The 21,885-nt window shown below is 43.4% G+C and overlaps 1 protein-coding gene across 7 annotated transcripts in view; it reads right to left on the minus strand.

Annotated features, from left to right (window-relative positions):
* FRY (FRY microtubule binding protein) overlaps positions 1-21,885 on the minus strand; it is a 492,126-nt gene that overhangs the window by 208,492 nt on the left and 261,749 nt on the right. For all 7 annotated transcript variants that reach the window (XM_008273531.4, XM_070049049.1, XM_070049050.1 and 4 more), the window contains one exon: positions 17,317-17,516. In XM_008273531.4, the coding sequence (XP_008271753.3) occupies positions 17,317-17,436 (120 nt within the window). In that variant the 5' untranslated portion in view covers positions 17,437-17,516. The remainder of the gene's footprint in view (positions 1-17,316; positions 17,517-21,885) is intronic.

A 21,885-nucleotide genomic window follows, 5' to 3' on the forward strand; every position in this document is an offset into this window, starting at 1 on the left:
AGTGCTAGTGGAGTTAAAGCGGGAATATTGGATTTGTTGAGTCATCACCAACTTTCCTCAAGATGTTTGTCTTTTAATGACGACAGTAGTTGGGTATGGGAATCAAGTGCATGGACTTTGCAGTCTGAGAGATCTGAGTTCGAGTCCTAGGTCCTTTATTTACAACACATGGACCTCACTTCATCTCTCTAAGTTTCAGTTATCATCTGGGTGAAATGAGGATAAAGAATACCAACCTACCTCACAGAACTGAAAGACAAATGGCACAAAGCATTCAGTAGCTGGCTGATGAGACGTTCTCTTCACATAATTATTGGAATCACTTAAGGTGAAATGTGTTACCTCTTCCATAATGGTCAGGAGTGAAAACTAAGTCCCCATGTACCTTCCTGGGGCCATGCACACTCCCACTAACACTAATTAAAGCTTTTACCTCAGCTTTCTGGAAGCTTCAAAGTGTAACCAGGAAGTTGTCTTACAGGAAACAGAAAAACAAATTATAAAGAGTAAATTGCCCTTCTCAAAAAAAAAAAAAAAAAAAAAAAGTACTACACTGACTTTGACTTGTAATATATAATTTAGAGGAAACCTTTTAATTTAATGCTGAAGTGGCTATAAAGACAAGGTAAAAACAACAACCAAACAATCGACCACTAAACTCCTCCAGTCAGGAAACTACACAGTGCCTTTAATTGAAAGAATACGTTGACAGGTAATCCACTGAAGACATTGATAGCTCTGATAGTGAAATTTATATTACACACGTCTGGTCTGAGCAGTTAGTGAGATTTCAGACGCCCCTTCTTCCGAACAGGTGTGGATGCTGCACCGTGAACTTTCCCTTCCCTGCGCGACAGCAGCTTCTGCAAGCTCTGTGGACTTAACTGTTGGAATGACACTGAGGTCATTTCATCTAGCACTGTCAGCACTCAACCGTGGGGGCCCTTGTTCAGCCTGAACCCCTGTTCAGCCTGACTCTTTTATTCTATTTGGTTATTAAGATAAATATCTGTAAGCAGAGCAATACATGTCTATTTTCACCCCCAAACACTGGGGAAAAAACTCAAGATCAAGAGAATAATATAGAGGGGCAAGTGCTGTGGTGTAGTGGGTAAAGCCAATGCCTGCAGTGCCGACATCCCATAGAGGTGCTGGTTCAAGTCCCAGCTGCTCCACTTCTGATCTAGCTCTCTGCTATGGCCTGGGAAAGCAGTTGAAGATGATCCAAGTGCTTGGGCCCCTGCACCCCTGTGGGAGATCCAGAAGAAGTTCCTGGCTCCTGACTTCAGATCAGCCCAGCTCCCGCCATTGTGGCCATCTGGGGAGTGGACCAATGGATGGAATACCTGCCCCCCGCAGCCTCTCTGTAACTCTGCCTGTCAAATAAAATAAACCTTAAAAGAGAGGAAGAGAGAGAGAGAGAGAGAGAGAGAGAGAGAGAGAATAATACAGAAAGTATCTCATCTAAGTTAAAGGTACTAACAGGTAAGATGCTGCTATGATATGAAATGGGAAAATTGCTAGAAATATGGAAAAATAGTTTTAGCATTCAGTTTTAAACTAAAAACTCTGGAGCAAATCTTTCCCATTTGTAGCTGGCTTTGCTCATCTTAGTGGAGCCTATTTCTTGGCCAAATTGAACATTGCCAGGCACAAATCCATTATTTGAACAGTGGAGAGGAAAAATCAATTAAATTTGGCTACAATGTTAATCTTCAATTTAACTGAACAAAAGAGTAGCTCTCATAGGCTTTAAAAACAAAACAAAACAAAAAAACAAACAGAAACAAACTATAGTAGTTACCAAGAAGTGTAAAATAGAACCTTCACTAGTTTGTTACTGGGTGACATTCTATTTGTTGGATTTTTTAAAATAAAGTACTTTTTATTTTTTAAAAGATTTTATTTATGTGAAGGGTGGAGTGACAGAGACAGGGAAAGAGAGAGACAGAGGTATCTTCCAACTGCTGGTTCACTCCCTAAATGGCCTCAACAGCTAGGGCTGGTACCGGCCAAAGTCAGGAGACTGTAACTCCATCTGGGTCTCCCACACAGGTGTCAGGGGCCCAAGGACTTGGGCCATTTTCCCCGGCTTTCCCAGGTGCATTTGCTGGGGGTGAAGTGGAGCGGCTGGGACTAGAACCAGAACCTATATGGGATGCCAGCATCACAGGCAGCAGTTTAACCCACTGCACCGCAGCGTCAGCCCCATGGGATTTTGTATTTGTGTATTTGTGGTGATACACCCCTCCCGCCCCCTATGCCCGCTCTGTGCAGCAAACAGACTGAGCACGAGTCAGAGATCTCTTCCTGCCTACCCTGGGATGGTGCTCCCTCAGCAGCTCCTCCCTCCTGTCTGCCTCTCAGCTGCCAACACACTGCAGCCACTCCACGCGGTGTCCTCCTTGACCACATGCCAACCGGGGGCTGTGGCTTCCCACCTAGTTCTCGTCTCGATTTCAGTCCTCTCACGAAACCGCCACTTGCTGCCTTCCCTTCCTCTCCGTGCTTTCTCTAACCCCTTGCAATGTGGCTTTTCTCTCGCCAGGAGAAAGAGCCTCCCTAAAAACCCTCGTAATTTGCCAAATGATAAATCTGGTGGCCATCTCTCAGCACTTGCCTGTTCTTCCTGGATCCTCAGCTTCAATGTTACTACTGATTGCTCTGTCTTTCCACATGTTTGTTTTTCAAAATTTGAGAGGCACAGAAACAGATGTAGGAGAGAGAGAGAGAGAGAGAGAGGAAGTGTTCCCATCTTCTGGTTTACTCGCCAAATTCACTACACGGCAGGGCTGGGTCAGGCCAAAACATTGGCACAAGTGGTTGAGCCATCACCTGCTGCCCCCCAGAGCCCACATCAGCAGGAGGCTGTGATCGGGAGCCAGAGCCAGGAGTTGAACCCAGGCATTCTGATGTTGGATGCGGGTACCTTAACTGGTGTCTTCCTGCTAGGCCAAACACCCAGCCCTGTGTTATCACCTGCGTCACTGCACCTCCCACCTGTTCCCCCACATTTTTAGGCACCCCTTCTCTGTGGCCTCCATGGGTTAGCCTTTCTCCTTAAATGTGTTCCCCAAGGCTGAGTCATCGTGGAAAAGCCTACTGGAACACTCCAACCCCACCTTCCTTCAATCTATGCGATTACAACTTAGGAGTTATGTAGAAATTTCCAAAGGCATCGGGAAATATCAAAAGTAATTATGTCTTTCTAGAAATATTTGAAGTTGGAATATATGGCTTACATCCATAGGTGACAAGAAAAAATATCCAACAGGGGCCCGTATTCTGATGCAGCAGGTTAAGCTGCTACTTGCAGTGCCAGCATGCCCTCCTGGAGTGCTGGTCCAAGTCCTGGCTACTCCATTTCTGATCAAATTTCGTGGTTATGCACCAAGGACAGCAATGGAAGATGGCCCAAGTGCTTGGGCACCTGCCACCCATGTTGAACACCAGGATGGAACTCCTGGCTCCTGGTTTTGACTTGGCCTACATCTAATTGTTGCAGGGATTTGGGGAATGAACTAGTAGATGGAAGATATCACTCTGTGTCTCTCTCTCTCTGTCACTCTTTCAAACAAAGAAATAAATCTTTTTTAAAAAGTATCTAATGAGTCACAAGTGCTACTATTATTAGAATGACCTGTGTCGCTCCCCCTCTTCGCGGAGGAACGACACAGGACCCTGCGCTGTTCTTTCGTCTGCTCGGCCCTCCCTGGGTTTGCTGCTGGTTCTTCCCGGGTTGGCTACCGTCCCTTCCACCTCCGTGGAAGGGCGGTTCCCCCTGCCACTTTCCCCACTTCCGAGGGGGAGCGGCACACCGCTGGCCGGCTCTCTCGGGGGCTGCACAGGTGTTCCTTCAGATAGATGTTCCTGGTGCATGTTGTCTCTCTCCTCTTCCACCAATCCCAACTCTGCTACCCACACGCCGAGTATGCTGCTCTCCTCGAATCAGGAGCAGGATCAGCTCCTGCAGGTCATCACTCAAGTTGGCGAGAGGCAGCTGCATAGAAGTTGTTACTCCCTTCTCAGCGCCATATTGTGGGAGAGCAGATGCATAGAATAAGTCTTAATTCCAGTAACAGTCTAGTCCGAGTTACTCCCCACACCTGTGGAAATCAAAACTTGTGCTGATTATAATTTAGGCTTCTGTCTAAAGTTGTATTGACTACTTTCAGGAATATTAAAATGCAAAATGTTGTTTGGAAATAGCAAAATTGTGTCACAGTGATCATAAGGAATGAGCCTTCAGTACTATTATTACTATAAAACTATTATTACTGAATGTGGTTAATTCTCATTTCTTGCCAGTATGACATATTTTCAAATGATTTCTTATTTATTTTAAAAATAATACCTCTGTACATTGTTAAATTAAGTGAATAATCAAAAAGAACTGACAATAACTTGAGGACTAACTATCCAATTTTGAATCTTTAAGAGCAAACTTCGATAATCTCCCACAAACAAATCACTGGACATCAAAATTATGGTCTTACCCATGGATGGATTGAATTGGACATCATTATATTGAAGTAAATAGCCCTTTTGATATTTTCTATTACTTCATGAAACTTCTCTCATGGCTTATCTGCTCTATGGCTCAACTGGATTTTCACTATGGTGGTGTATTAAAATCTCATTTCACAGCTGAAAAGTCCCATTTAGGCGCTAAAAGAGAAGTTTTTCAACTATATGATTCCAAGCATATTAATCATAAGGAAAACAAACTCTGAATTGAACCTTGTGCAGAAACAAGCAATTTGTGAGCTTACCTCATCCTGCAGCTAAATGAACCTTTTTTTTTAAAATTTTTTATTTTTATTTATTTATTTATTTATTTATTTTTTGACAGGCAGAGTGGACAGTGAGAGAGAGAGAGAGACAGAGAGAAAGGTCTTCCTTTTGCCGTTGGTTCACCCTCTAATGGCCGCCACGGCCGGTGAGCTGCAGCCGGCGCACCGCGCTGATCTGATGGCAGGAGCCAGGTACTTATCCTGTTCTCCCATGGGGTGCAGGGCCCAAGCACTTGGGCCATACTCCACTGCACTCCCTGGCTATAGCAGAGAGCTGGCCTGGAAGGGGGGCAACTGGGACAGAATCCGGCGCCCCGACCGGGACTAGAACCCGGTGTGCCGGTGCCGCAAGGCGGAGGATTAGCCTAGCGAGCGGCGGCACCGGCCTAAATGAACCTTTTCAACAATTATCTCTGATGTTAGCCACCAACTATGCTTTGTTTCTGGGTTGGGTGAGTTTTCAGGTTTCTGGGGAATGTCTTCATAGAATAAGTAAGGAAGGTGCCAAGCTAAGCTGCTTTGCTAAGAAACAGTGATTTTGAAAGTTATTATTTATCTATTTATAATTTGAAAAGCAGCCAGTACTTTGTCAAGCATGATACAAATATTCCCCAGGTGAACAGCACTGCTTCTTATTCTCCAGTCAGGGCAACATTACTTTGATTCTATCACTGCACTCAACAGGGAGCTAAATCTATAAAGTATTTTTTATTCTTTTTATATTTCCCCTATTAGCTTTATTGAGGCAACAGCAACCTCTATTTAAAGAAGAGTTTGGCTAAAAAGATTAGCTGATTGTCCTCTGGGAAGCTGACTGGAATCCATGGAACACAGAGACATTTAGGCTGGTGTTTCTGGTATTTACACACCCTTAGTCAACAGACACGTACCATGTGCTCAGCACAGGAAGACTGGCGCGTATGACAGTGCAGAAAACCACCACGCTGCAAACGTGGGTTTGATGAAATACAGTCATGCACTATCCAAGGGCTGAAGTTAGTGAGTGGTTATAAGGCTTCCAACTCGATTAATTACGGTAGATTTCACAAAGATCCACACTACAAAGACCCAAACTTGATTAGAGGTAGTCCTTCTGTTCTTGAGGACAGTGGGACTTACCAGTTCCCATATTCCTTGAATATTAAAAAAGGGGAAGCGATCTGATGTTTTCTGATATCTAGATATTTACAAACAAGTCAAGCATGAAACACAAGGCCAGGGATGAATGTTTTATCTCCATATGGTTCCAAAATCAAAATCAAATGTTTCTGCTTATCAGATAGGGTTTAAATACCCAAAGAGGAAGCTGGGCTTAGTGTGTACTTCAATTGCCCAAGACCTTGATGACTTGGAGCCACAAATTCATCAGACAACCAGAGCCATTGTTCCTAACAGTTTGTTGGTGGTGCCAGCAGTGTCACTGGAAAAACACAATGGCCTGTATAACTTCAAGGTGAAATGGAAAGTTGTCCTGAACTCAGCTCTGTAACATCAGCACCCGAGACACAGGGCCAAGGAAAAAAGATTTGTTGACAGACCCTAGTGCCTGAACCTGGAACAGCATTAGCACGCGGTAATGCCCTCATTAGCTAACTGCCTGGCCTTTCTAAGAGTGTGTGCCAGCTGGCCACGTCTGATGTTCATACAGGTTGGTCTTATGGCGTGACGTACTTCATTAGAGTCATACTGGGTGGCTAAGGAGAATTTGGCATCCTGCACTCTTCAATTTGTTACCCAAGAAAAAATGCTGGGTTACTTCTAGTTAACTTATAGTCTTATTTTGAAACAGCTGTTCCCTCCATTGGTCTTTCATGCCAGCAAGCAATTGATCACATTATGTTATTTTTAAGCCTCCATTCTGACACAACACAGCACCTTCGATGTCTGAGAGCCCACACGTGTGACCCAAACTCAGCACAGAGGCAGTGTCTGAAAGGTCCTGCCTACATCTTGTTCATTAACTAATTTTGATGAGTAAGGGTCTATCAGTCTCCAGCAATTCCAACAATGAAACATTCCCATTTTCACACCACCTTGCATCATAAATGTGTGCTTACACTCTGGGATGGTAGAGGAAGATGAGCACCGCCCCTTCCCTGACTGCATCTCTGCTGAGGGAGAAGAGGAAAGTCAGGTGTGCTGTCTTCCCTTGAAGTCATTCAGATCTTGTCCTATTTCCAGGCTTCAAAATGGAACGAGAATAAATGAGTCTCTTTCTGCATGACTCGGGCATTAGAATGTCTTCTTCCTGTTGACAATTGATGCTGATAGCCTAGATCCAGATGGAATCCTTGGCCTGACCCCTGATTTAGCATCCATTGCAGCACCTCGAAGGGACAATGGAAGATTAAGCCAGGGCAGATTCACTAAGCCATGACTGTCGCTCCCCCTCTTTGTGGAGGAATGACACTAAACCCTGCCTAGGCTTCCTATCCGAGTCACGGCACCATTATGTCGCTCCCCCTCTTCACGGAGGAACGACACAGGACCCTGCGCTGTTCTTTTGTCTGCTCGGCCCTTCCCGGGTTTGCTGCTGGTTCTTCCCGGGTTGGCTGCCGTCCCTTCCACCTCCGTGGAAGGGCGGTTCCCCCTGCCACTTTCCCCACTTCCGCAGGGGAGCGGCACACCGCCGGCCGGCTCTCTCGGGGGCTGCACAGGTGTTCCTTCAGATAGATGTTCCCCTTAGATGTTCCCGGTGCATGTTGTCTCTCTCCTCCTTTATAGTCCTCTTGCACCAATCCCAACTCTGCTACCCACACGCCGAGTACGCTGCTCTCCTCCAATCAGGAGCAGGTCCTGCTGTTTATTGGTTGAACTGGAGGCAGCTGTGTAGAAGCTGTTTTCTCCTCTCCCAGCGCCATATTGTGGGAGAGCAGATGCATAGAATAAGTCTTAATTCCAGTAACTTAGTCTAGTCCGAGTTGCTCCCCACAGTGACTACATACCCAAAGATGAGAGAGCAAATGTTTACCTCCTTTGTCAGATATATTAGGGCTAAAATTGGCTCTCTGACTGCTACCATTTTATAGACGAGAAAACAATGATGGATTACATTGAAGTGACCACCAGAAGAACAAGTGAGTGGCAGAGTTATGATGAAAAACCAAGTTTCCTGGGTGTATTGGCTGACTTACAGGAAGGAAGATGGACGAAATAGAATGCTAGAGAAGCGTGGTTGAAAATTCTTGCAATTTTCTGAACTTGTTTTACTTAGTTGGATAAGCTGCCTTGCACATTTTGGCAACCTAGACTCGCAGTGTGACCTGGCACTATGCTCATCCTACTTGTCTCTGAGACCTTTACCCCCCAAACATGTGAAATTTCCCATCTGAAGCCTATTGTAGGTGGACTCACCTCAAATTCCTGGTTTCATTGCCCTGATCTCCACAATTCACACTAGAGGTAAGCATCACTTATTTTGCTGGAAATACAGTGAGGAGGCAGGAGTTCTGAGCTTTGGGTACTTGTATTTGTTTGCCTCTGTCACCTCCTAGAACTCAACCACCTGGAGCGCCCAGGCCGGCCTGCTTCAAGCAGCCTCGGCTGTGCTCTGGTAGGGCCCTGGTTGAGTTCTGACTCAACTATCTGACTGTGCTGATGAATGGCAACAGCACAGGGCTAACTGCCCTACTCAGGTCTCCATTTAGATTGAGTGAACACAAGGAGAGGAAACCCCAGGCTAAATTCCAAAAGGAAACACAGCAGATTTGGTTAGTTGATCCCAGCTCCCCGATGAGGATGGTGATGACTGAGCGCCTGCCAGGGGCTCAGGATCACATCTGGTGCTCCACATACAACTGATCTTCTCAATCACCCTATGAACTAGGTACTGTTTCTCCCATTCTGCAAATGAGACGAGAGGGAGGTTGACTGGTAGCTAAAACGATCTAACATTAAAGAAGTAGAATGAAGATTCAAATTTAGTTCAGCGTGAATGATCTTTATCTCTTCTTGTCCATTCAGTCTACAAAGTCAAAACTGATGGGTGCTCTTGAATTTTGAAATGCCAGAGAGTCTTGTTTTTGGAGAAGAGCTTATTGAGATGGTAAATGCCTCTAACTACAGTGATAGGTGCTACAAAAACAGACTTACAAATAATTAGAGTGAATGTTCTGAGACTGTCTGACCCCTAAGAGTCAACCTGACTTTCTAGCTGTTAGTGAGGTGGAGGTTGGAGGGAGGTGAACATACTGATGAATAATGAGGTATACTTAGATGCTCCAAGGCAAGAGGTTGAGAATCAAAGTCTCTTGTATTCAGAACACTGTAGGGCATTCCTCTGCCAAGAACAAAGGACAGAACGAAACCCATTATTGTTAGTTTAGAGGTTGGCAAGATGACCTTTGGAAAACACACAGATGCCTGCAAGACACACCCTTCAAGCTATTATATTCCTATTTTATTCATTCATTCCTAAATGCATTCATTCATTCAAAATGGCATTTACAAGTAAAAAGACAATTATTATCTATGATATGTAAAGCACTGTTCTAAACACATGGACATGATGTGTGTGTGAGAGACAAGATGCATCAGACACAGATACTGCCTCCAAAGAACTCACAGGCTAAAATGGCATTTCTTTTACTTAAAAACAATCTCTGCCCCATCTTCATAGCAATACATTTCACACTATAATCTAGTAAATACACATAACTGAAAGCTTCAGAGCTCAAAATGTATCCTTGGGGCCGGCGCCGTGGCTCACTTGGTTAATCCTCCGCCTACGGCACCAGCATCCCATATGGGCGCCGGGTTCTAGTCCCAGCTGCTCCTCTTCCAGTCCAGCTCTCTGCTGTGGCCCGGGAGGGCAGTGGAGGATGGCTCAAGTCCTTGGGCACCTACACCCGCATGGGAGACCGGGAAGAAGCTCCTGGCTTCAGATCGGCGCAGCGCTGGCCGTAGCGGCCATTTGGGGAGTGAACCAATGGAAGGAAGACCTTTCTCTCTCTCTCTCTCTCACTGTCTATGACTCTATCTGTCAAATAAAAAAAAAATGTATCCTTAAAACTTACAATACTCTATGATTTTTTATTCTTAATTAATTCAATAACAACAGAACAGTTTTCTTGAGAGACCGGATGGTACTTTACATAAAGTAGAGAGAACGGATGGTACTTTAAACAAAGTAGAGATTTACGGGTTCTGTAAGTGTATGTACCGACGTGAACATGATTGCATAGGGCCCCCAGGGAAGATGTGAGGTATCTGAGTTGGGCCTTGGTAGAGATGAGGATGAGGAGGCAAATGGCACTCCAGGAAGAGAGTCCAATATGCACACATACTGGTGGCAGGCAAGAAACATGAGTTCATAAAGGCTCATGGTGGAAGTGAGACAGGTTGTGGTCAAATCAAGGAGTGCAAGAATGAGCAATGGTTTTGTGCAAGGAATATAAGGGAAAGAGCTGTGTTTAGGGGAAGATTCATCAGACAGGATCAGTGACAAGTCCCTCACTTGTCCTTTAACTCACCTTGGGGCACCCCAACTTGCCCTAGGAATCTCTGCTTGCACATGAGCCTCACTGTGCAAAGGCCCACCCTGGCTTTAGCTTCGTGGGAGGTCATCCAAGAATTCCGCAGAGGACTTGCGCAGTAAGATGGGCTAAGAAAACCCAAAATCTCACATGCAATAACCAGTTGGTAAGGCTGAATGGGATAGTAACATTTTAAAAAAAAAACCATCATTTGGGACAGTGGTTAAGATGTTGCTTGGGATGCCTGAACGCCCTATCAGAGTGCCTGGGTTCGCCCTGCCTCTGGCCTCTTCGGGTCCTGCTCCTGATTCCTGTTTTGGAGTTCCTGGTTCCTAGTTTTGGCCTGGGCCAGTCTTAGCTGTTGTGGGCATTTGGGGTGTGAACCAGTGGAAGGGAGATCTCTGTTTCTCTGCCTTTCTTTCTGTCCCTTTGCCTTTCAAATACATAAATAATAAAAATTTTAAAAATGTAGAAATGAGCTCACAGTGAAAGGAAAAGAAGAAGGGGGAGAGGTGGTGTAGTGGTTGCCCAGAGGAAAGGAATGTTTGTCTCATTATCCTGGAGGCTTTTTTGTTATCTACTGGGAGACAGGAAATAAAGCTGTGGGCCTGGGGAGGTGGGACATTGGAAACAATATGCCCCATCTCAAGTTTGGTTCCAAAGGAATATTGGACAAAGAAAAATCTATCCCCTAGCACAGAAAATGGAAGATATTCCAGAGGCCTCTGCCTAAGTTCTAAGCAAAAACAAGGAAAAAAAATATTCATAAGGAATTTGAAACCACTGGCTAAGGTTTTAGGTGAGCTTGGGGTTTATATTTATTTTACCTGCCAGGTGCAGAGAGCCAAGAAGCAAAAGAATATGAGCTCCAAACAGTGATAACTCTGGGGCAACATAAAGACACACAAGCAGAGCCATGCTGGAGAAGCAACACACACCCATGGCTGCAGGAAGACGCACAGGAAAGTAAGTCCCATTAAAGAATTCACATGAATATTTTCAAAGTACATGGACAACAATTTACCACAGGCAAAAGTTAGCCTACACAAATAGAACTACAGGCCCCCAAATAGATATATAATAGAACAGTAGTCTACAAGAAAACAGAAAAAAATATTTTTAAGGTGATTGAAGCCATGAAACAAAAATCATGAACTTTTTAAAAAAAATATATAAATTTCCAAAGTACAACTTTTGGATTATAGTGGCTTTCCCCTCCCATATCCTCCCTCCCACCTGCAACCATCCCATCTCCCACTCCCTCTCCCATCCCATTCATATCAAGATTCATTTTTAATTATCTTTATATACAGTAGATCAATTTAGTATATAGTAAGTAAAGATTTCAACAGTTAAGAGAGGAACAAAATACAATTAAAAAATAAAAATAAGTTTTAAAAGAGAGCTCTTTTAAAAAAATAATAATCAAATTTACAAAAATTGAGTGTTAAACAACAGATTAGACATAACCCAAGAGAATATTATGAATTAAAAGACAGATATAAGAAAATTTCCCAGAATGCAGTGGCAATAAACAAAGGTGTATAAATCATAAAAGAAGAATAAGAAAGTATTTAACATAGCATGAGAAGGTCAAGTATACATCTGAGAGGGGTTCTAGAAAAAGAGAAGAGGGAAAGTAAAGAAATGACAATATTCACATAGTGAATAGCTAAGAATTTTTCTGAATTGAAGGAAGACATAAATGCCCAATTCAAGAAGCACAAGCACCTGCAACAGGAAAACAAATATAAATCTACTTCCAAACACAGTGTAATAAAACTGCGGGACACCAAAGACAAAAAAAATCATAAAAGCAAAAGGGGAAAAAGTAAGTAATTCACAAAGAAATAAGAAACCAACCAAAGACATTTCAACAATGACAGAGGCAATGCCATGAAATGTTACTTCAAAAGTCTAGAGGAAGAGTGAATGTCAACTCTGAGTCTGATGTGCAGTTAATCCATCACTGACAAATGAGGGAGAAATAAAGACATTTACATACGTAAATTGAAGTGACTTGCCATTCATTGACTCTTAATGAGCTAAAAAAATGATGTACTTTGAGAAGGAGAAAATTTAAACCATAGGCAAGGGATAGGATGCAAGAAAAAAATCATATCCATTATGTCATTTTTTAAAAATAAACAAAAAATACACAGATGGCGCCATTTGGATTATTTAGAACAGTTTGCTTGGGAAAGGGGAAATAATTGGTATGACTGGACAAGAGCAAATGCTATCAAATGTCCTCATGAAGCAATAAAAATAGAATTGAATTACTGAGTTACCCATCAATATTAATGAATATGACCTGAGCCTCTTTTGGGTACAAAGTGCAATACCGCTGCACAAGTGAAAGATGTTTACAAAGATATGCAGAAAGAAAAAAGTCCAAAATTTGTGTTGGCAGAAACTTTTATATTTACTGTCCTTCCCTCCCCCAATAATATAGGGATTTGGATATTGAAAAGTCACAAATAAAACTCTAAACTTTAATTTAATGTTGTACTTGTTGCATACCATCTATCTAACCAGTGTGGAATTCTGAATCTGTCTTCCAAACGTAAAACTGAAAAATACAGATTCCTGAGTAGCACTAAAATCATAAATGTATACATACAAACGTTTGAAAATTATCTTTGCTATCTCAAGCTTTAGTTATACTAATAAGAGATTATACTTTAGTAATTTGATGCAAACCAACATACAATCAGTTTGAACCATTTAATCTTATAAAATGAAGCTACTGGACAAGACAAATGGTAGGGAACATTTATTAGAATTCACCTTAAATTATCTGCACATACATCAAAAAATAACACTTCTTGCTAGCTATAGCAAGAAGTGCCAAATGTATATTTGTACTTTTAGAATTAAGTAACAGGCCATAGAAGTCACTTACATCTATTGTCCTATAAATAAGCCATAAAGGACAAAAAATTTCCAAGCATTTTTCAACAGACAAGAAATGGATGTGGCACCGAAGTTTATATATCTACCAAATTCCAGGGGAGAATGAACAGTCTATCTTAATTAAAAGCAACAAGACTAAGAATTGACTGAATACATTTTGTCAGCTCATACCACCAAGCATGTTTCGTGAATATCTAGCCAAATCTCTCACAGTAGGTAACCAGTAAAGATTTGCTGATGAAGGGGACTTAGACCTATTATCAAGTTTTTTTTTTTTTTTTAAGATTTATTTATTTATTTGAAAGGCAGAATTACAGAGAGAGCAAGAAGGAGAAAGACAGAGAGATCTTCCGTCTGCTGATTCACTACCCAAATGGCTGCAATGGCTGGCACTGGGCCAGGCTGAAGTCAGGAGCCAGGAGCTTCTTCTGGGTCTTCCACCTGGGTGGAGGGGTCCAAATACATGGGCCATCTTCTACTGCTTTCCCAGGCGCATTAGCAGGGAGCTGGATTAGAAGTGGAGCAGACGGGATGTAAAGCGGCATCCATATGGGATGCCTGTACTGCAGATGGCAGCTTAATCCATTGCACCACAGCACCTGCCCCTTCAGTTTTTTTCTTTTTTTTTTTTTTGGAAATGTTTAACTTGTGTCAAAGAAAGGAGCAAAAATATCTACCTCTAATTAAAAGACTGCTACGGTACATGTGAGTATTTCAGATGTAATGTTGACGCCAAGAAGAAATCATGCCACATTAACATAGTTCACGACGAGCAAAGATAAAGTCCCAAACTATGTTACTTTCTGAACTCTTAAATACCAGTATTTACTGTGAAAATATAGATGGCACAACAAGAGTAAGGATGCAGCCTTTTAAACATCTCTTTCAACCTTCGTACAACTTTCTCAGTTCCTCAGGAAAATTCATGAGGATACACAATGTCAGAGACACTTGCCACTCCAGCGCTTCTCCAGTGGCAAGGAATGAAATGAATCATAACTGTGTTGCACCGCTCTCTCCACCCTGCACTCCCCCACAAGCTGTGGACCAGGAGCAGCTTCCTTCCCTGCCTCCACCTGGAGAGGAGTCCTTGCTGCCTCATCAAGCCAGGGTTTCCAAGGATCAGCGCTGTTCTGGGCAATAGGAATTCAGGCACCTGACTTGGCTGACTCGAGTTACAGAAGGGCCCTGTGTAAGTGTCAAAAGGGACCAAAGCTATCTCCACATGACCATAACCATGCAAAGCCTGGCCAGGGAGTGTAGAGTGGTTCATGGATGGGCTGAAGTTACCTAGCTTCAATTCACGTCAGCACCCTGTGACCTTGGGCAATTACTTCCCCCTCTCTGTGCCAACCTCCCCTGTCTGTTAACAGGGTATAAATATTGCCTACCCAGTGTCACTGGGATGATTCAGGGAGATGAGAAGTCAAGCATAGTGCATGAGACACAGGAGGTAGACCATAAATATTAGCCATTGTTGTCAGTAACTGTAGCAGAAGTACGAGAATATGAGTGAATGGAAAAACAGGTACTGTACTAAGAATAAATTTAAATGATTTAAACTGTAAAAATAAGAAAAAATACTCATAGTTACAGAAATTCAATAAATGTATGGAATTTTATAAGTAGAATGCATAGAGATAACTCCCATTGATCTAACAAAAACTTTAAAGAGCAAAGTAGTAACCCTGAGGTAAACATATTTAGCAGAAAAGTTCTTGAATATTGACTTCCAAACCTTAAGTTGTGATTGTTATAAAGGTCATTTAAAAAGTATTTGATTTTAAACTGATATAGAAAAAGTGCATGTATTTATGGGGTACCTTTGGTGTTGTGACACATGTATTAAGTAAAGATAAAACAAATCCATTTCCTCAAACATTAATCATTTCTTTATGATGAAACATTTGAGGGGCCGGTGCTGTGGCATAGTGGGTAAAACCACTGCCTCTAGTGCCAGCATCCCAGGTGATGGGCACCAGTTCAAGTCCCAGGTGCTCCACTTCCAATCCAGCTCTCTGTTATGGCCTGGGAAAGCAGTAGAGGATGGCCCAAGTCTTTGGGGCCCTGCACCCACGTGGGAGATTCGGAGGAGGCTCCTGGCTTCAGATGGGTGCAGCTCCAGCTGCGGGCAATTGGGGAGTGAACCAGCAGTTAGAAGACCTCTCCCTCGTTGCCTCTGCTTCTCTCTCTGTGTAACTCTGACTTTCAAATAAATAAATAAATCTTTTTTAAAAATTTGAAATCCCTTAACTCTTTTGTTTTAGAAAAATATGTAGTAGTACATTATCATTATGTAGAGTTATCCTCCTGTCCAATACAACATCAGGTCTCTTTCTTGTACAACTTAACAACCATTAATCAAGCTTAAAAAGGTCACTTTTAACAGATAATGTGCATTGTGTGTTACATATTTCCACAGACCCGTATTGTGGGCTCACCAATATTGCACTTACTTATTTCAACCTATGATTTTGTAAAGCAATCCTCTCATTATCTCCTCATTGCCTTGGTATATCCCCACAGGAGGTACAAAGCCTGGCTTCCCAGAAACAGCTGTCACTCTAAATTCCTTTCTTTTTTCTTATTGTGTGCGGCTCCCCCAAGGTCAGAAAACAAGTATTGTAATCTGAATCTACCAATTGCATTCTCTTCCTTCCGGATTGTCCTTTGGTGATTCAGCCTCCTTACAGCCCTGCTAGAGCAATTAACATCAGGCTGACACACACCTTACACTCCAGCACAAACATCTGCAAAGAAAGCCCAGATGTCCAAGGGTCTCATCTGTCTAGTAAGAGACTTAGAGGTGAGGCAAAATTCCCCCGTCATCCAGTTTTTAGCAGTCAAAGTGGTGTTTCTGAACCACTCCCCAACACACTTCCTCCGACAACAGGGTACAGAGAGCCCTCTGATCTCAAGTTGAAAAGTCTAGGCAGCTACTTAAGGAATGATGACTCTTCCCCCACCCTCCTTATTTACTTTAAAAATAGGACAAAAGAGTCTGCCTAATGTATATACACATCTTCAGAAAGTTCATGGGAGACCACATTTTATCTTTCAATCCTACTATTCCATGTGTCCTTACATACATCAAGAACTCTGAATACAATTTTTCTATGATTTATATTCATTCTTGTTAAATTATTTAGTTGGAAATGCAGCAGTGAGTTATGCCATTGAATTGTATGTGCTGAAGATTGGTTTAAAGTCATTAATCCTCAATTTTTTTCCTCTTAAATCAGGAACTTATTTTTTTTTTTAAGTTACCAATGATCTTTATTTAAAAAAACAATCTTCGCAAATTAGGAGAAAAGCAATCCACCTTTTGTGACAGTGGTCAAGTCTTGTATTCAGTTATCCTTTGGCATCTCTGGGGCTAGAGTTTGCCCTTGGACCCTCAAATCTTTCTTTTTTTTTTTTTTTTTTTTCTTTTTCTTTTTTTTTTTTATTTATTTATTTTTTTGACAGGCAGAGTGGACAGTGAGAGAGAGAGAGACAGAGAGAAAGGTCTTCCTTTGCCGTTGGTTCACCCTCCAATGGCCGCCGCGGCCAGCGCGATGCGACCGGCGCACCGCGCTGATCCGATGGCAGGAGCCAGGAGCCAGGTGCTTTTCCTGGTCTCCCATGGGGTGCAGGGCCCAAGCACCTGGGCCATCCTCCACTGCACTCCCGGGCCACAGCAGAGAGCTGGCCTGGAAGAGGGGCAACCGGGACAGAATCCGGTGCCCCGACCGGGACTAGAACCCGGTGTGCCGGCGCCGCTAGGCGGAGGATTAGCCTAGTGAGCCGCGGCGCCGGCCGGACCCTCAAATCTTTCAAATACAAGGTCATAGTATTTTCACTGAACCTGTACATATCTTCCCATAAACCTTAAGTCCTCTCTAGATGATTTAAAATACCCAGTGCACGTGAATTCCATGAAAATCATTGTTGTATTGTACTACTCAGGGAATAGGGAATAATGACAAGAAAGAAAGTCTGGAATTCTTTACTATAAATACAATTTTACCCCTAAGATTTCTGGTCTGCAGCTGGATGAATCCACAGATGTGAAACCTATGGACACAGAGAACTGACTGCATTCAGTGCATTGATAGATGGAGAAAGGGGTGGGTTTTGTGGCACACACTCACCAGGGGCTCTGCCATGATGATGCGAATCTTGCGCTCAGCCTGAGTGGTGAAGTTGACGAATAAGCTCTTGAGGACATATTCTCCTGGTTTGCTGTCTGGGTCCACGCTGATGGGTAACATGGTTGGCGGCCCTTTCTCCTTGTGTGTGCCAGAAGCAGGTGGAACTGGCGGCTTGATATAACCGTTGCCAACTGGAGAAGCTGAAAAACAGAATGGATGTTCTTACTGGCTGAAAATAACATCATGAATATTCAGATGGGTTGCATTACACCATAAACATAAGGATATGAATCATATCAAGAATGTCATACTTAATCTCACAACCTAGCTTTATCCTTTAGAAACGGTATCAGAGTTTAGTTATTTTGATTACATTAGATTAGCATTACACCACATTTAATCAAAATCCTTCTGATGACCATGCTGCTTCAGGTAAATTATATTTAAGTTTACTGTGTCGCTGGTAAGTCCAACCATATTTAAGATATTTGGGGCATCATTTTTTTTATGTACCAGGAAAATGGACTAAGATAATTTATATGAGAAGGAAGTCATATCTTGTCCAGGTTTTCTTACTGTCAGGAGCTCGTTGATTACTAATAAAATGGAAAAGACTCTGTTTTTTTTTTTTTCCACAACTCTCCAAAACCCAACTTTCAGAAGCTCTATTGGCTCTTGTTCCAGAAAGGGATCCACGTCTTGAAATACAGAAGCCTCAGGCAGTGCCTTGCCTCTGCCATCCAAGTGTGGGTTTCACTTTTCACCCTCACCACACTTGGTTCACGTTGAGATGCGCTTCTTCATCTTTTATAAAATGTGCAGAATCTCTAGGTTACATCTTGCACAGTGGCAGACACCAGGGCCTCTGGGGAGCGGCTTCCATGTCGAATGCAATGGAGTTAGCCAAATGTTTTAGACAGTTACTACAAAAAAATTTTGTCTATAAAAGCAAATTTCATGTCTCAGTACTTTTTAATTTTTTTTTACAATACTTTGACACATTAAATTCTAGCACACACCACCTGCCTCCACCCAGGTATTTGTAAGATGGCCAGATATCAATGCCCAGTGAAAGAAATCTAACTGCAAGGAGACTTAGGATAGAGGTGTTAAGAGGATGCTGAGGACAGGATCATGATAAAATGGACTTTAAAGAGAGAGAGAAAGTATTTCCAGGTGATTGGATACAGAGATCAAGGAAAAGAATCAAGATAAAAGGGAATTTCCAGTCTGGAAGTTGCTGGTTTGGAAAGTAAGAGGATGGTGATGTCACTGACAACAAACGGGACACCAAGTTCGACAAGAAAGCTGAGCAGCATTCTGGAAACTACAAGCAGTGGTTTCTCTACCCTGTTTCTAGGTCCAGCCCAATGCTGAGAGAGGCACACACACACGTACCTTGTTTCTTTTATTGACTCACACACACATTCCGAAGTGTTATGTGGATGATTCTCCCTTATCATTCCTACCTCCTCCTCCTCTCCAATTCATCTAACCTGACACACAGTGGAAGGATTCCGTCTTTCTGGAGGATCCCTCCAGGTCTCAACTACCACTACAAGGCAATAATATGGGCTGTCAAGTCACAGCCATAGAACGTGCTGTATGCCAAGTTCTTCTTACGCTACCACTTTCATCTGCCACAGCCTAGCCGAGGTCTATGGCAATCTATGAGCAGATTATGAAAGGAGCCTCTTGGCTGACGTTATCCCATCTCATTTACACACAAAACTAATCTGCCTTCTGCATGGCATTCATCGTAACACTATTTTGCTCAAAACTGTCAGGAAGCCTAAATGGTCATCCTCAGGCCTCACACACATAGGCTTGGTTTCGAGGGTGCCTTCAGCAGTTTTCCTGGACCCTATGTCCAAGTCTTGCTGCTGCCCTGAATGGCCCCTGAGCACACTATTCTCATGTAAGCCTTCCTGCTTGTCCCGTTCTGTCCCCACCCTTCCTCTAGCCTCACAGAATCCTCTCCTATCACTGGGAGTTGGCACTCCGAGTCTAACGGAATTACATAGCCTTCTAGCTGGATCCTTTAAGCGTTCTGTGTCACGACTGTACTTCCCAAATGTAACACAGCTGTCCCTCTTTACACATCTCAGGATGACTTAGAGTACTGATGTAAGGTGAATGCCATGTAAATAATTGTTACATTGCTTAGGGAACAATGTCTGTACATGTTCAGCATACTTGGCTTTTTTTTCTTTCTCTGAGTATGTTTGATCTGAGGACGGCTGAATCCACGGACATGGAGCCTGTACAGAGATAAGAAATCTCCTTCTTAGCTAGAAATAGCATCTTACTTTATTTCTGGGGTCTGAGTCATTCACGGGGAGTCAGTACACCAGGGGCTTCAGGAACAGGGACAGGGCTGGTGCTGCGGCATTGCGGGTTAAGCCACCACCTGTGACACCCAGCGTCCCATAGGGGCACAGATTCCAGTCCCAGCTGCTCTACTTTGATCCGGCTGCCTGCGAATGTGGCTGAGAAGGCAACAGAAGATGTTCGCACTCCTGCCACCCACATGGGTGGAGTTCTAGGCTCCTGGTTTTTGCACGGCCTAGTCCTGGCCACTGTGGTCATCTGAGGAGTAAACCAGTGGAGGGAAGATCTCTCTGTCTCTGCTTCTGTCTCCATCTCTCTCTGTAACTCTGCCTTTCAAATAAATAAAACAAAAATCTTTAAAAATAAACCAGGTGCAGTATGTGCAGTGCAAGAGCCATTCATTAGATGGCACTGGGAACAGCTTACTAAAAGCTGCTGTTGATTCTGGAGGCACAAATCAAAAATCAGGTGATGAAAATTAAATCCTGGCCACTCCTCTGCTTTGCCTCGTACTCTCTTGGTGCAGGCACCTTGTGGAAGTGGAAGGCCTCCAGACCCTAACTCTCAGCAAGACACGTCAGTTCCTAACGTATCAAGGGTATCACGCCACAGAGACTAGAATATTGAACCTAAAACGTCCACTAGAAGTACAACTTCGTATCATCTTTGCTGTTCCACAAGACTGAATCCATTTCTAGGAGACAGCAATAATGGGGCTGATGGAATGTACAATTTAAGAATGGATTCATAATCACAGGGCCCCGGGGCCCAAAAGCCACAAGTGTAGTCAGAATTTTCACCAGAATCCTCCCACAGGCTGTGTTTTGAATCTGGTAGCTGAAATTCAGACACCAGGACATTCCCTCAGACGCGTCTTCCATTTCAAAGGTCAAAGAAATTCAGTGCTTTTGTAAAAAAACAAAAAACAAAAAACAAAAAACTTGCGCACCTGTACTTCGAAGCCAGATCTCTTTGGCTGACAAAGGACTGCGTGGACAGCTTGCGTGAGCTGGAACTATTCTATCCTGGCAGAGCCCTGCACCGGATCAGAGCATGACTGAGGCAGACCGTGCCTATCCGTCCTTTGCACACAGATCAACTGGGCAGATGGTGACACAGAGACGGGTAATGGGGCAAGTGTCCTTGAACCTGACCCTCTCTCAAGTTTCAGTAGCTCTTCTTCATCCTACCATCATTCATTCATAACAAATCCTACACTTCTGTCAGGAAAACTTTCAAAACTAAACATCGTGACATGGTGACTTTCAGGAATGCAGTTATCTGCTGACAACAGAGTTGAGAGCCAACAAATTCATGGTCCTTGAGCATCAAAATTGAGTGACAAAGTCTATACGAGTCTACACATTAGAACATTGCCATCTTTAGATCCTGATGGAGCATTTTTTTTTTTTTTTTTTTTGACAGGCAGAGTGGACAGTGAGAGAGACAGAGAGAAAGGTCTTCCTTTTTTCCATTGGTTCACCCTCCAATGGCCGCCGCGGCCGGCGTGCTGCGGCCGGTGCACTACGCTGATCCGATGGCAGGAGCCAGGTGCTTCTTCTGGTCTCCCATGGGGTGCAGGGCCCAAGCACTGGGGCCATCCTCCACTGCACTCCTGGCCACAGCAGAGAGCTGGCCTGGAAGAGGGGCAACCGGGACAGAATCCGGTGCCCCGACCGGGACTAGAACCCGGGGTGCTGGTGCCGCAAGGCGGAGGATTAGCCTACTGAGCTGCGGTGCCGGCCTGCATGTGTTTGCTTTTAACCTGTACCTAACTTAGACAGTGTGTGTAGTTTCCAAGTTTACAACACAGCTGGCCTGTGTATCTGAGGGTTCTACATCCATAGATTCAACCAACTGTGTATCAAAAATATTCTAAAAAACAATGTCTGTACTCAACAGGTACAGAATTTTTCCCTATCTCCTACACAGTGTAGCAACAATTTCCATAGTATTTGCACTGTACTAGCTATAGGTAAACTAGGGATATTTAAAGTATATGGGACAATTGCACAGGTTCTATGCAACTCCTACAGCATTTTGTACAAGGGACTGGATCATCAATGGATTTGGGGATCTTCAGGGCTCTGGAAGCCAGTCCCCAATGGATACAGAGGGACACTGAGGGTCTGAAAACAGAAAGTTCTAAGGAAGAGGTATAACTCCTATGGGAGAAACACCAGCGGCAGCAGAAGAGACAGAGAATGGCATAACCTAGAAAGCTCCCAGAACTTAAAA

This window comes from Oryctolagus cuniculus, chromosome 9 (assembly GCF_964237555.1).
Source record: "Oryctolagus cuniculus chromosome 9, mOryCun1.1, whole genome shotgun sequence".
In the NCBI taxonomy this organism is placed as follows: Eukaryota; Metazoa; Chordata; class Mammalia; order Lagomorpha; family Leporidae; genus Oryctolagus; species Oryctolagus cuniculus.